The sequence below is a fragment of the Alnus glutinosa genome, chromosome 3 (assembly GCF_958979055.1).
Source record: "Alnus glutinosa chromosome 3, dhAlnGlut1.1, whole genome shotgun sequence".
NCBI classification, from domain to species: Eukaryota; Viridiplantae; Streptophyta; class Magnoliopsida; order Fagales; family Betulaceae; genus Alnus; species Alnus glutinosa.
In genome coordinates this window covers 4,971,819-4,984,958 of record NC_084888.1, presented here as the reverse complement: position 1 = coordinate 4,984,958, position 13,140 = coordinate 4,971,819, and the positions used below count along the sequence as shown (strand labels likewise).

The 13,140-nt window shown below is 33.3% G+C and overlaps 1 protein-coding gene across 1 annotated transcript; it reads left to right on the top strand.

Moving 5' to 3' along the window:
- Positions 1-8,725: 8,725 nt before the first annotated feature.
- LOC133863724 (uncharacterized) lies at positions 8,726-12,015 on the top strand. The gene is made up of 3 exons (XM_062299787.1): positions 8,726-9,167; positions 9,247-9,376; positions 11,502-12,015. The coding sequence occupies exons 1-3, from the start codon at positions 8,763-8,765 to the stop codon at positions 11,726-11,728; spliced, it is 762 nt and encodes a 253-aa protein (XP_062155771.1). The 5' UTR covers positions 8,726-8,762; the 3' UTR covers positions 11,729-12,015.
- Positions 12,016-13,140: the final 1,125 nt, after the last annotated feature.

Sequence of the window (13,140 nt, the reverse complement as noted above, 5' to 3'; positions counted from 1 at the left end):
TCAAATTACCAAGCTGCCCTCTGCCCTAATACTTGATTTCAGTGCATGGTAACAATTATAAAACATGATTAACTCATATATATGAGATTATAACATTCATTAGAGATAAATATTTGTTTCAATCACTTTATCTTGATGTTTGATTGATATTTATATCAATGATAAGATGTGCAAAATGATTAATGTTTAAAGTGGAAGTAATCATCCTATCGATCCAACTTTACCAGAAGCGTTTAAATCAATTACGTTTTTCATTATAATTTTATTTAATAATTGTGATCGGCTCTTCGTAACAAAATATGATTTTCTCAATTTTAAATGAATTGAAAAAAAATACAAATTTCATGGTCAAGAATTAAAGTTATTGCATAAATTATGTCAATGTTAGAACCTTTTTTTAAAAATTTAAATAATATGACATCATGCACACAATTAAATGCACCAATTTTAAATCTTAATTATATGTTTCAAATGAAATGGAGATGATAATTTTCCATTTATAACTACATATCTCTTTTATAGTAAATCATTTTTCTTGGATATTAGTAATAGAAAATAATAGTAATAAAATTTACCAGTTTGAGATAAGCATAACAATCATTCTCTTTTTTGGACAATGGATAGAAGATTAATGCCTTATCTTTATAAATCTAAAATCACGATGAGTCAAATTTTAAATCTCCTCCTTCCTAATTGATAGAAAATATCATTAAATACGTTACGAGGTCATCGATAAATTTTTAAACATCTCTTGATGACAGAGAAATATCTTTATATTATAGGATTGTCGATAAATACGTCAATATTTTGTGAAGTAATAATATCTCAAATATCGGTGTAAATATCACTTAAAACTATCTTAATGACGAGTCATTATATATACGGTTTACATCAAACAAAAACGTAACGAGTTTTTAATTGTGTATTACAATATATTTTAACATAATTTTTTGACATCCTACCATGCATTATGTTGAGTAGACATGCATGTAATATGAATCGTGTTCCATGAACATTTTAGATTTGAATTTTTTTTGTTTTTAACAAGAACCACTTTAACTTTAGCTTCTTCAAAAAGCTATCTTCAATAAAATGAAATTCATGCAAAAGCAGATGGATTTTTATTTTTATTTTTTTTAATGATATACTAATTTTTATTTTTATGGCAATGTTGTTAAAAAATTATTTAACATGTTTCGAAGTAATAAAGGGTGTTCAGGTAAATTGCAAAAACGAGCCAAGTTAATTGGCCCTGTTACCGTTCTGGCATTCTCATTGTCTCCTCCCCTTTGTAATTGACAGTTGTATATTTTTATTTCTCTCTAATTTCTCCGCTGGCCAGGAGGGTATTCCCGTAAACTCAAGCCCTCAGCACCTCGTTTCTCGATTCGCTCATTAATACCCCTTCTTCAACCTTCCTTGCATCAGCGCGCACGAGTGTCGAGAGAGAAGAGAGGTATCGACCTGCTATTCCCAGTCAACTCCCGTACGGCCGGACACACACCCAATACTTTCACCGTTCTTTGTAGGAACACCTGCGAAGCACAGTCGTTTGGATTGACGGGGTTTACGAGCCAAACGTCTCCTCTTTCATTCATTCATTTCGAAGTGACAAAACCTTAACCTTCGGCTGAAATTATGACTGATGGGTGCGAACCGTTTTAGCCGTCAGGCCTATGACCTGACTGCACTATCACTTCACTCCAAAACTATCCAACCGGTTCTCCGTGTTATTCATAGTCGTATTTATTTTTAACTAATTGGAGTAATAAATACTTTGCATGGTATTTAAGATATGTTTATGTTTTCGAGACTTGGCATCTAAAAACTTTGGTGTGTACACATGTCAGCATGTTAATAATATAATAGAATAACATGGCATGTTGCTGTACTTTCCTTTCGTAATAAGGTTTCAAAAATAAAAATTTGCACTATAAGTTTTGTGATTGGTTTAAATTATAAATTATTTCATCTAGTATTAAAATTAATTTAGAGATCCATGTAGTTAACTTAATTTATAAATCACTCCCTAGAATTAAAATCAATTAAAAAATTTGACAAATTTCATTAGAAGCCACGTCTGCGCCAATAAAATTATTACACGCATTGATCATAATAAATAAATATTGAAAAGAAAAAAATAAGTGGTTGCCGATTGGACAACCACTCCCAACCAATGGGAGTGGCCACGCAGCCATCGCTTAGGGTGGATGAAAAAGAATGTTAAGAGGAAGGAAGGAAAGAAAGTGGTGGGAAAAAGATGGGGGAGGGGAGGGGGGGGGGGGGGGGGGGACCTTGAGGGGGACAAAAAGGAGGGAAGGGACGAGGTGACGGAGGGTGGTGCGACCACTGAGTGGGTACTGATCGACTGCGGCCAGAGACAGAGAGAGGGCACAGTGCATGTGTTGGTGAGCAATTGCGTGCCCAGGGATTCATTCCATTTAATGTATATGCCCGCCTCAGAAGTAAGAGGTACATTTTCCCGTCAGAATTTGGGTGCGAGAGGTCTTTTCTGCTTTTGTCTTCATTTGTTCTTTTTATAAACTTTTAGTTGTTGACCACCTTCTACCATAAATTGGGCAAATGGGATGTACGTGATTGTCTATTGCGTCAGAAATGTTAATTTTTTTTTTTTTAAAAAAAAAAAAAAGAGCAAGAAATAAAATAAAAGTGGATACAATACATCAAGTACTCGATGATATCAGTCAGCAATTTGGATTATATTAGAGGGAAGAGACGAGAAGGGCACGAGGCTAGGTACAAATATTAGCCAATTCCAATTTGTCTTTTCTTACTCCCCTCCACTAGTTTAATTACCATACTCCATTCCTCCCAAACATATTACGCAATGCTGAGTAATCGATGAGTGTACCAACAGAATAGTTATAATCGTTATTAAACCGCTAATCGCATAATCTCTTTCGAAAACAGTTATATGGTTTGTGAAAAGTGGTTAATAATGGCTAACTGTCTTCCCATATATATATATGTATATATTTAGATTTGTAATTGGGCAAAAGGCCAGGTTCAAAAATTATTAAAGTCTTTTTTAAAAAAATTAAAATCTAGTCTAAAACAGGTCCAAAACTAGCTTAAAACTTAAATTAAAAAGCAGTTTTAAAACCGTCGGTTATAAACACAATAACCGCTAACCGGCAGTTACAAAAATAACCGTCTTCGACTAGGCGGTTAGCGGTTGCAGTTGGTAAAATACAATAACCTCTTAAGCGGTTAACGATTTTAGTCAATAACCGTCGATTATAACTGTTTATACATCCCTACTCGTATAAGGTAGAGGCTTTTTTTTTTTTTTTTCATTTTATAAGATGTTATAATATAAATTAAATATCTAAAATTTATTCATTCCTATTAGTTTGAATTTTTATATAAATAATAATTTAATATGATATAATATACAAAGTCTTGAGGTCACGAACTTGTCTCCGTTTCACTTAATATTTTAATATTTTACACTATATTTAGAGAGAAGAGTTTTTGACGTGTTACCAAGTTTTATTAGGCCTGCCTACGTTGAAAAACGTACACCCTTAATTATCAATTTCTTTTTACCAAACGGAGGTGTCAGTCCGTTAATTATTAGCTACATGATTGATTAAACAAAAAGATATTGTCAGAATTGATTGGATTTGAAGTGAATCTAATTTAATTAACTTTTAGTACGTAAGCGCGCGTGTACATGTAGTACTACAGCAACTCTGTTCGAAAATGATATTATTGTAATTTATAATTATCTTTCACTTTCCAATAATCCACACGATCTTGTGACAAAAGATCAATTCAAGTTACGTGAAATAAACGATCACTTCCCTGGCCTATATTTTCCATGCTTTCACCCAATCCAAACAGAATGTTTTGTCATCAACAACAACTACCACCCAAAGCAAACTCCGTTAGACGAAAATTTTCAAATAAGATTATTAAATCGATCCACATGTGATTTTGGTATAAGAATCACATTTTTTATGTCGATTTATTAAATTGAGTTTGGGAAAACTTTTCGAAACAAATTTAAACAAAAAGGGTCCGTTCTTAAGAAATGGCAATGTCACGTTAACAAAAAAAAAAAAAAAAAACATGAGAATGTAAAGTAACATTTCTCTTATAAGAATTAAGTCGGGTTCAGTAATTTATTGGATTTGAAGTGAATCTAATTTAATTAACTTTTAGTACGTAAGCGCGCGTGTACATGTAGTACTACAGCAACTCTGTTCGAAAATGATATTATTGTAATTTATAATTATCTTTCACTTTCCAATAATCCACACGATCTTGTGACAAAAGATCAATTCAAGTTACATGAAATAAACGATCACTTCCCTGGCCTATATTTTCCATGCTTTCACCCAATCCAAACAGAATGTTTTGTCATCAACAACAACTCCCACCCAAAGCAAACTCGGTTAGACGAAATTTTTTTCAAATAAGATTATTAAATCGATCCACATGTGATTTTGGTATAACAATCACATGTTTTATATCGATTTATTAAATTGAGTTTGAGAAAACTTTTCGAAACAAATTTAAACAAAAAGGGTCCGTTCTTAAGAATTGGCAATGTCACGCTTACGAAAAAAAAAAAACATGAGAATGTAAAGTAACATTTCTCTTATAAGAATTAAGTCGGGTTCAGTAATTTATTGACTCAAAAGTCATGACCGAAAACGGTAGACGTAGCATTACTAAAAAAAAAAAAAATTAAGGTTTCGTATATTTTTTATTTGAATCTTGTTAGGACCACTAAAACTTTTATTAAAAAGTACAAATCTCTTATAAATAGACGTAACAATCTATTTGTCACTTACCATATCAATTATTAAACAATTAAATTTATTTATTAAATTTTATTACTTAATTTTTTTTTCACTCACATGGCACTTATGGGGACTATCACATGATTTTATTTTTATTTTTTACAAATAAATTGTAATAAAAGCTATAATACCTAAATCATTTTACTTTTTCTTCTCGGTCTTGTAATGCATGAGATATAGTAGTTTTTTTTTCTTCTAATTAATGAGGAAAAAATGAATTACAAGAGATAATCTTTTTCATTCTTAATCCGAATAGAAAGAATAATGAAAAATCTTTTAAGAGAATGCTTTCAAACACAAGTTAAAAAGCAGTTTATTTTGTTAATACATGTGCTCGACAATGCATTTGATGGGTCATATGTCAACCATGTCTTCATCTCTCTTATAAGAATTCAGTGGGGTTCAATAATTTATTGACTCAAAAGTCATGATTGAAAAGGGTAGCCGTGAATGACAATTTAAATGCAGAAGTCGAATGAACGAAACCTTTATTTGGTCTGTTTGAGGAGGGATCCGGTGAAGCAAACGCCAATGGCCCCAATGTAAAGTAAAAGAAGTAGAAGAGAAGCAAGAAAAAGAAAAAAGAAATATACCGTATGGGTGATAGGCTGAGAGGGACAGAATCGGGAAATTAATTCAAAATAAACGAAAAGTGACTTAACCTGGGTGGTGAACACCTGAATATAACTTTGATGGCGAGGTATCACCACGTCAGCCATTTTGTCTCATCCTTATATTTTATTCATATTTTAGTTGCCCCACCACCTTCAATTCTTCCCCATGCTTTTTTTTGTCTTTCCTGTGTTGACTTTTCATTGATTCGTGGGAAGGTTTGTCACGTGCATGGATTTGACATGGGATGCCAAACAAGTCTTTTATTGTATGACATGAATATTCTGATGCCATCATTCATCAGCAACATACCTGATATTTAATGCCTACTAATTACTAAAAACCTTTTTGCCCCCCTTTCCCACCTCTTCCTGTTCTCATTTAATTTAATTTAATTTATTTATTTATTTTAAGTACATCATAAACAATTACAACAAAAAATTAAAAATACAAAAACAAGAGGGCTTGGACAATCCAAATTATAATCTAGGAACGAAAGTATGCGGGGGCAATGCTTTCAAAGATACGGGCCTTTTGGTTTGAGGCACTGATGCCACAAAGTCAAAGTCATCATTAAAGGTGATTTCATAAGTGTATTGAGTTACAAGGACCCAAATACCAAAACATGGATAAACTAGACGAAAGGAATATAACAAATAAGCCCAATAAAACAAACAAACAAACACAAAAATAACAAATACAACAGAAATCCTGTTAATAAAAGAGGAGTGGAACTGTCCGTGACGACGCGCGGACCAAGAGGAGGCCAATAAGCCCCTTTTTTAGCCTGACCTTTTCATCTCCGTTCTTTTAAATTTCTTTCTCAATGCAGAGGGAGAAAAAATTATAGAGAATTATGACGTTGACGTCTTGTCTGATCCGGAAGAAAAACTTTACTTACTCTCTATTTTTTACTATTTCTATAATTACTTTTCAAAGTTCAGTAAATCTAAATTCAGTGTATTCAATTTTTTACTTTTTGCAATACCACTACTAAGCTAAATTTTTCGTTTAATTATGTCAAATTTTTTAAAATACTCTTACTTTTTTGTAAATTAAAAAAAAAAAAAATTGCAAAGACTCAAGCATAGATATTTTTGCAGATTTCGTTAAATTTTGACAAATCCTAAATTTTTGTAATTTTCTCCCTTTTTTTTCTAAAAAAAAGGGGGCTATTTTGGTAATTTAGACACCCCTAACTATGTTAGGATTTAACAAAAAAAACCTAACGAAAATGTGACATTGCAAAAAATTAGAAGTTCGATATGTTAAATTGAGAGTTTTTAAACTTTGGAATGATAATTGCATAAGTAATGAAAGTTTAGAAAGGTTAAGTAAAGTTTTTCCCTGATGTGGATCTCCCATTTCCGAACAATTTGTTTGGGTGGGTGGGCTCTTTACTCAAAAAAGAGAGCTCTCTTACAACCCCAGCCAGACTTAAGGAAATAGGAAAATTTTAAGGAATCCCTAATTATAAAGAACATCAATTCCACAATAAGGGTCTTAGTAATTGAGGCAATTAAGGATCTTAAACCTTAATTGAGGCAATTAAGGGTCTGTTTGAAGATCAAAACATGGATATTATCTTGTTATGCAAAAAAAAAAAAAAACTGAAGTTATGAGTATGAACAACTTCTAATTTAGTAGACTGCAGACAGTTTATAATGGTGTTTGTGTTTTGTCTATAAAAGCTAGCGCGCGTGAGGTAATAGGTAGAAAAGTTGGGAAGCAGACAAAAGGGTAAGCACAAAATGCCATATTTATGCAATCCCTTTGATTGTTATGTAGAGATTAAAGTCAGCCAAGAGGATTTGACGGTGGTTGGAAAGATTCTGCATTCCCCCTAATGCTCCCATGATTTAACTAGGCTTGTCATAATTTATTTATTATTATAATTATTTTCATATGACCAACCAGGGACAGAGTTTGAACAAGTGATCTCTATTTTATGAGATATAATTTTCAGCCGATTAATCTATTTATTGAGGTCACTATATAAACAAAGTACTCAAAACACAAATAAACGAAGAAAGAATAAGAAAAAAAAAAAAGATTTTGAAGACCTACAATCAGATGCTAGCATGTATCAGCAAGTTATTAAAGAGTTTTAAGTGTACGTAGCATTACTCAAAAAGAAAAGGTTTCGAATCTTGCTATGACTACTAAAACTTTTACTACAAAGTATAAATCCCTTATAAACTGATGTAACATTTTATTTGTCACTTACCACGCTAATTATTAAACAATTAAATTTATTTATCAAATTTTATTACTTAATTTTTTTCACTCACATGGCACTTATGGGGACTATCACATGATATATTTTTCTTTTACAAAAAAATTATAATCAAAGCTATAATGCCTCAATAATTTTACTTTTTCTTCTGTCTTAGCGGCATATATATATATATATTTTAAATAGGTAGACGGCTTTGTTGAATCATCTTTTATCAAATTTTTGTTGAATCTGAACAACACGTCTCAAACACGGTCTCATTAATTTGTAATGCATTTGATGTGTCGTATGTCAACGGTCAACCGTACGTACGTGTCTTCATATATCTTATTAGTAGTAATGATTCACTACCACCTAAATATACAACTTTTCACCATCTTACCTATGTAGCAAGGTGGTCCCCCACTACTTTTTGAGTTTTTTTATTTTTTAAAAATAAATTAAGGTGAGGGACCAACTTGCCACATAGACAAGGTGGTGAGAAGTTGTATATTTAGGTGGTAGTGAATCATTACTCATCTTATTAGATATTATTTTGTGTAAAATTTGTTTGTATTTTCAACCCACCCGTCTATATTATTAAACGAAAAGTGCATTACGTCCGTTAGAGATACACACATCAGAATATCACATCTAATAACCCAATAGAAATAAAGTACATATTTTACGCATCTTATTTTCAAATTGATTATTGAATTTATGAAATCCACATTAGATCCTACAAATTCAATAATGGATTTAAAACTTTATTGTACGAAAGATATGTATATTTTTTCTCATAACCCAAACTATATATAATTGATTTTTGAGTTGAGATGAATCTCCACATATAAGAAACTTGGACATAACAGAAAAAGAGCAGACCCAAAATCTAATAATTTAATTGGCCCTGATCCAAATCGAAGTCGATTGTTTTAAATTTCGGCTCACTGGTACTTTGGGCCTCCAGGCTCTCCTAGAGGACTAGACCTAATTGGAACCAACATTTACAAACGCTCTCAAGGCCCAACAGCTTAAACCCCTAAGAGTCACAAAAACCCCCCACAGTCCAGGCTAGGGCATTTGGCGGTCCGCAACCAGAAATGGCGAAGTGGTGGCGCTCCGCAACCAGCAACCTGAGGGCCGTGGTGTCGAACCACCCTGGCCCCAGCGCACAACCATCGTCTCGATCGGCTTCGTACCACACGATCCAGGCGATCCCTCGGGAGTGCAGCGGGGGCAGAGTGTCGGCCAGGGACCGAGCCCAGGGCCGAATCCCCGCCGTGGTGCTATCCCAGCATCTCCTCCGCCCAAACGACGAGCCTCCGACGAGCAGCTCTCGAACGCTCTCCAGGAAGCGCTTGGTCACCACCGAGAGGAAGCAGATCCACTCCATTCTCAAGTCAGTGGAGCTCCCCTTCTTCTACTCCACCACCTTCGCGCTCCAGATCCGCGCCGGCTCCGGGTCCTCCCACCTAGTTGAATCCGGACTGGTCCTCCCCATCAAGGCAAGCCAATCAAGCTTTCTCTTTTCTAATAATGAGAAATTGCAGTTTATTTATTTATTATTTATCTTTTGAATAATAGATTCATAGGGATGAAGACAGTGGGGATATATTGAATTTGGTCTTTGTTTGGGCCGAGGAGGGCTCGGAGTTGAAGGTTGATGTGCCCGTTGTTTTCAAAGGCGAAGATGTTTGTCCTGGTCTTAAGAAAGGTAATCAACGCCTTCTTCTTCTCTTTTTGTTTTTTTGTTTTTTTTCCGGCTTTGGTTACTTGGGGTTCTTGGATTATTTCTCTATCATGTAATGTGATTCAAAACGTAGATTTTGATGATCTATTGGACTTGATTGGATATGTTCCTAGAGTTGGCTTTTGTAGCATGGGTCTATATGGAGAAGTGTCTTAGTTACAATATGCCTGCACCTGGCTGCACTGTCGAAGTTTAGTATGCCATTGCTTGGTATTCTATGCGTGCCTCCATCTCATATTATAATGCAAAAGATCCATTTTCAAGTATGAGTACAGCGGGGTTTTGTTTATTCAAATTTAGGCTCCTCCAAACTGCTGGTGTAACGGTTTTAACTAACAGTTTTTTGCAATCCAATCTATAGTTTTAGAGAGGGACTTTAGGGAGTCAGTTGCTTTTTATGTGCTTAAAGGCTGCATTTCTCCAGGAGCCCTTTTTTTCTATCCTTTCGTTTTTAGATGATAGAAATTTGTTTGTAGCAAAATTTTATACAAATCTTATCTAAAATTGACATGTGTCTCTTCACATGTAAGAAGCTTTAATAATAATAAAAAAAAACATGTCATTCTCACATGCTTAAATGACACATGTCACTTTTATATGTAGGCTGTATGAAATTTCCTACAAACCGGTTTGTAAGAAATTTCTGTCCCTTTTTAGATGTCTTTGATCCATTTGAGGATTTTTTTCAACCATTTCTTTCTATCAAAGAGAGATTTGCCTTCCTGCTAACTTTGAGAAGGGGGAAAGAAAATATTCTTCCTTAAGTTCATTTTTGACATTTCCGTGTTACAAGCCGCCAGTAATTTCCTACAGCGCAATCATCGAAGTTTTGCTAATAGTGTCAGGAGGGGGTAAGACAAACTCATCCTGCACTTGCCCCCATGCTTGCAGGAGGAGATAGAACTGGGGGAAGGGGACAAGAGACTGTAATGCTCAGTTAACAAGTGCTTGTCGAGTCTGGAATTGTGACTTATGATATCTACCCTTGTTGATTGGTGATTTCAGGAGACCATATTCCATCATTTGTAACCATAAAAGATATAAAATTAAACCAAGCTTTTCCCTATTCTTGACTCTGAAGCCTGTGCGTTCTAAATGATAAGCTTTTAGATCAAAGAGTATTTTTTACAGTGCCGTAGTTGGTTAGCCTCTGGGGTTTCTTTAATGATGCATCTTGTGTTTTGAGGGCTGTAGGCCAACTTATTTTATATTCTTTGTAGTTTATTGTACGTTTATAGTCTGAAGTTTTCTACAAAATAAAATGTTGCTTGCTTCTTGACATCATGTCACATTGATGGTTCTCTTCCATGGGTGATAACTGTGGACATTCAAACTAACTTCTAAAACAGTACACAACCCCTTGGAAATGGAGGAGTCGGTAGCTTGCAAGCTATAATCTTATTACATGTAAGTTTTCTTAAATAAACTTTTGAAAATGCAATGTACCTGGCAACTTTTAGTGCCATATAGAAACAATATCTTCTCTTTTCCTTTAGAGCAAGTAAATTAAGTCTATTTGTGATGCAACAAGCTAGTATAAGTTTTGTATTTGAGCATGTTTATTATGATTTAAAAATGTTTTTCAATTTATGGATGGACACAAAAAAAAGTGCTCGACATATGTGGATTGGTTCCAGATTTTGTTTAGATGTTATAAAAAGTGTTCTTAACAGACGCTTCCTGTAATTAAGCTATAAATGAAAACTTTCAGATTGTTCTTTTCCCATTCTTAGCATCTTTGGAAATTTTTTTATTTTTTTTTTATTTTTTTTATTTTTTTTAATTCATCTGTTAAGTGTAAGCAGGCGATTCAGTTCACTTGATTAGATTCTTTTTTCTTTTCTTTTTCTCTTTGTTTGTCAAGGGGAGTATGACTTTAGATCTTGTTTACTCTTATTTCTGTCATTTCTTTGTTTACCTGCAATCACTTCTGTTGCTATTATTTTTGTAAATTAACCATGGGAATTTGTCGATGAAGGTGTTTCAGCTTATTTACGTCAGCTTTTAGTATGATTATATAATTCATGACAAATGCTTAGGGCTTTACTGCTCCTATTTTGCTGATTGCAACTCTACTATGCTGAAACAGGTGGCCATCTCAATAGGATAAGAGCTAGTCTAAAATATCGTTGTCCAGCTGAACACATTCCTCCCAAAATTGAGGTGGACGTGAGCAATCTAGATATTGAAGAGAGAGTATTGATGCGTGATGTTGAGGTTCACCCGTCCTTGAAGCTTCTGAGTAAGAATGAAAACATGCCCATATGTAAGATAGATGCCCCAAAGTTGGAAAACCAAGAACCTGCCAGTTTATAGGCACTGAAGCACATCATGAATTTAGCATCGAGAAGCACTTTTAAGAGTAAGTATGTTGTTTTCAGCAGATTCATACTTGAGGGGTGCTTTTCCGGAACTTGACATTGTTGTTTAGAAATAGGGCGTAATCAGACAAGAACTGGTTCTTCTGTAACATTTCGGGGTAGAATCACTTGCTTATGTGTTTGGGTGGTGATAATCAAAGCTGTTGATCTCAAAATATTTATCAATCTAAGTTCCTTTTAGTTTTGATATGCAAAAGCAATGGAAGTTCGTTTGCATAGTTATTTTCACTAGTTTTTCTGTTAGTTTTTTTTTCTTCTTTTTTTTTTGATAAGCTCGTTCTTTTATTAGTTAAGACGACATTTACAAAATGTTTTTCTTCAAATTGGCTTAGAAGAATTTCTTAGGACCCAAACAATTAGATTAACATGTATTTATTTAAAATACATGTAAGAATTAAATTCTCTATTAAAATGAACGTGAGAATTATGTGCATTTTGGAGATGTCAATTAAGTAGACTAAATGAAAAATAAATAAATAAAAAATAAAAATCTTCTAATTTAATTTGAAATAAAACTTTGTCGGACTTGAATTGCTTCTCAACTATTAACCTTTTTTATCAAAAGATGTTACCAATACATGACAATTTTCGTACAAATGCTGGTTGTGTTTGGCAACTATCTCCTTATTTTCATTTTTTTTTTTTTTTTTTATGAAGAGTCAACTTTTTTGCAAAATTATTACTAAACAACTATCTTTACTTTTCTCCTATAAAAAATTTACATCACACCAATCACTTATTATTATTATTCAAATTAAACACTAAATTTGGTTGTAGTCTTAAACTATTATGCATGGTTGAAACTCATAATTTACTATTGGTAATAGTGTTTAATGTATAGTCAAAGAGACAAATGTTTCGTTCTTAACCAGCAGCTGCACCTTATTGCATTTGGTCTAGTTTTTAGGTCAAAAAGTACTTATTGAATTACAAAATGATACTGACAATTAAATCTAAGTTGAAACAGTGATTTTGCAAAAAAAATTAAAAGCATTCTTGATAAGACAGAGGGAATGATTCATTTTCAAAAAGCTTTTTTGCGACTCAATTCCTATTTTTCTTAAGATTCATCTTTTGTTTAAGATTCACTTTCAAAAAGTTGAAGTGATTCTTAAACATATTGTTTTTGGGCCAACCTTTTTTAAGAATCACTTTCACAAGTAGGATGTATCTAACTAGGCTGGATTGAGGTCCATGTAATTTTAAGACTTAGATTGTTTATTTTAAATAAAGGGCTTGAATTTCATCATGTAAATTAAAAAAAAAATAGAAAAAATAATTTAATGAGTCATCAAACCGTTATTCAAGAGAGAGTAGCCAACTATTTCTTCACTCCTAAGAAATGGT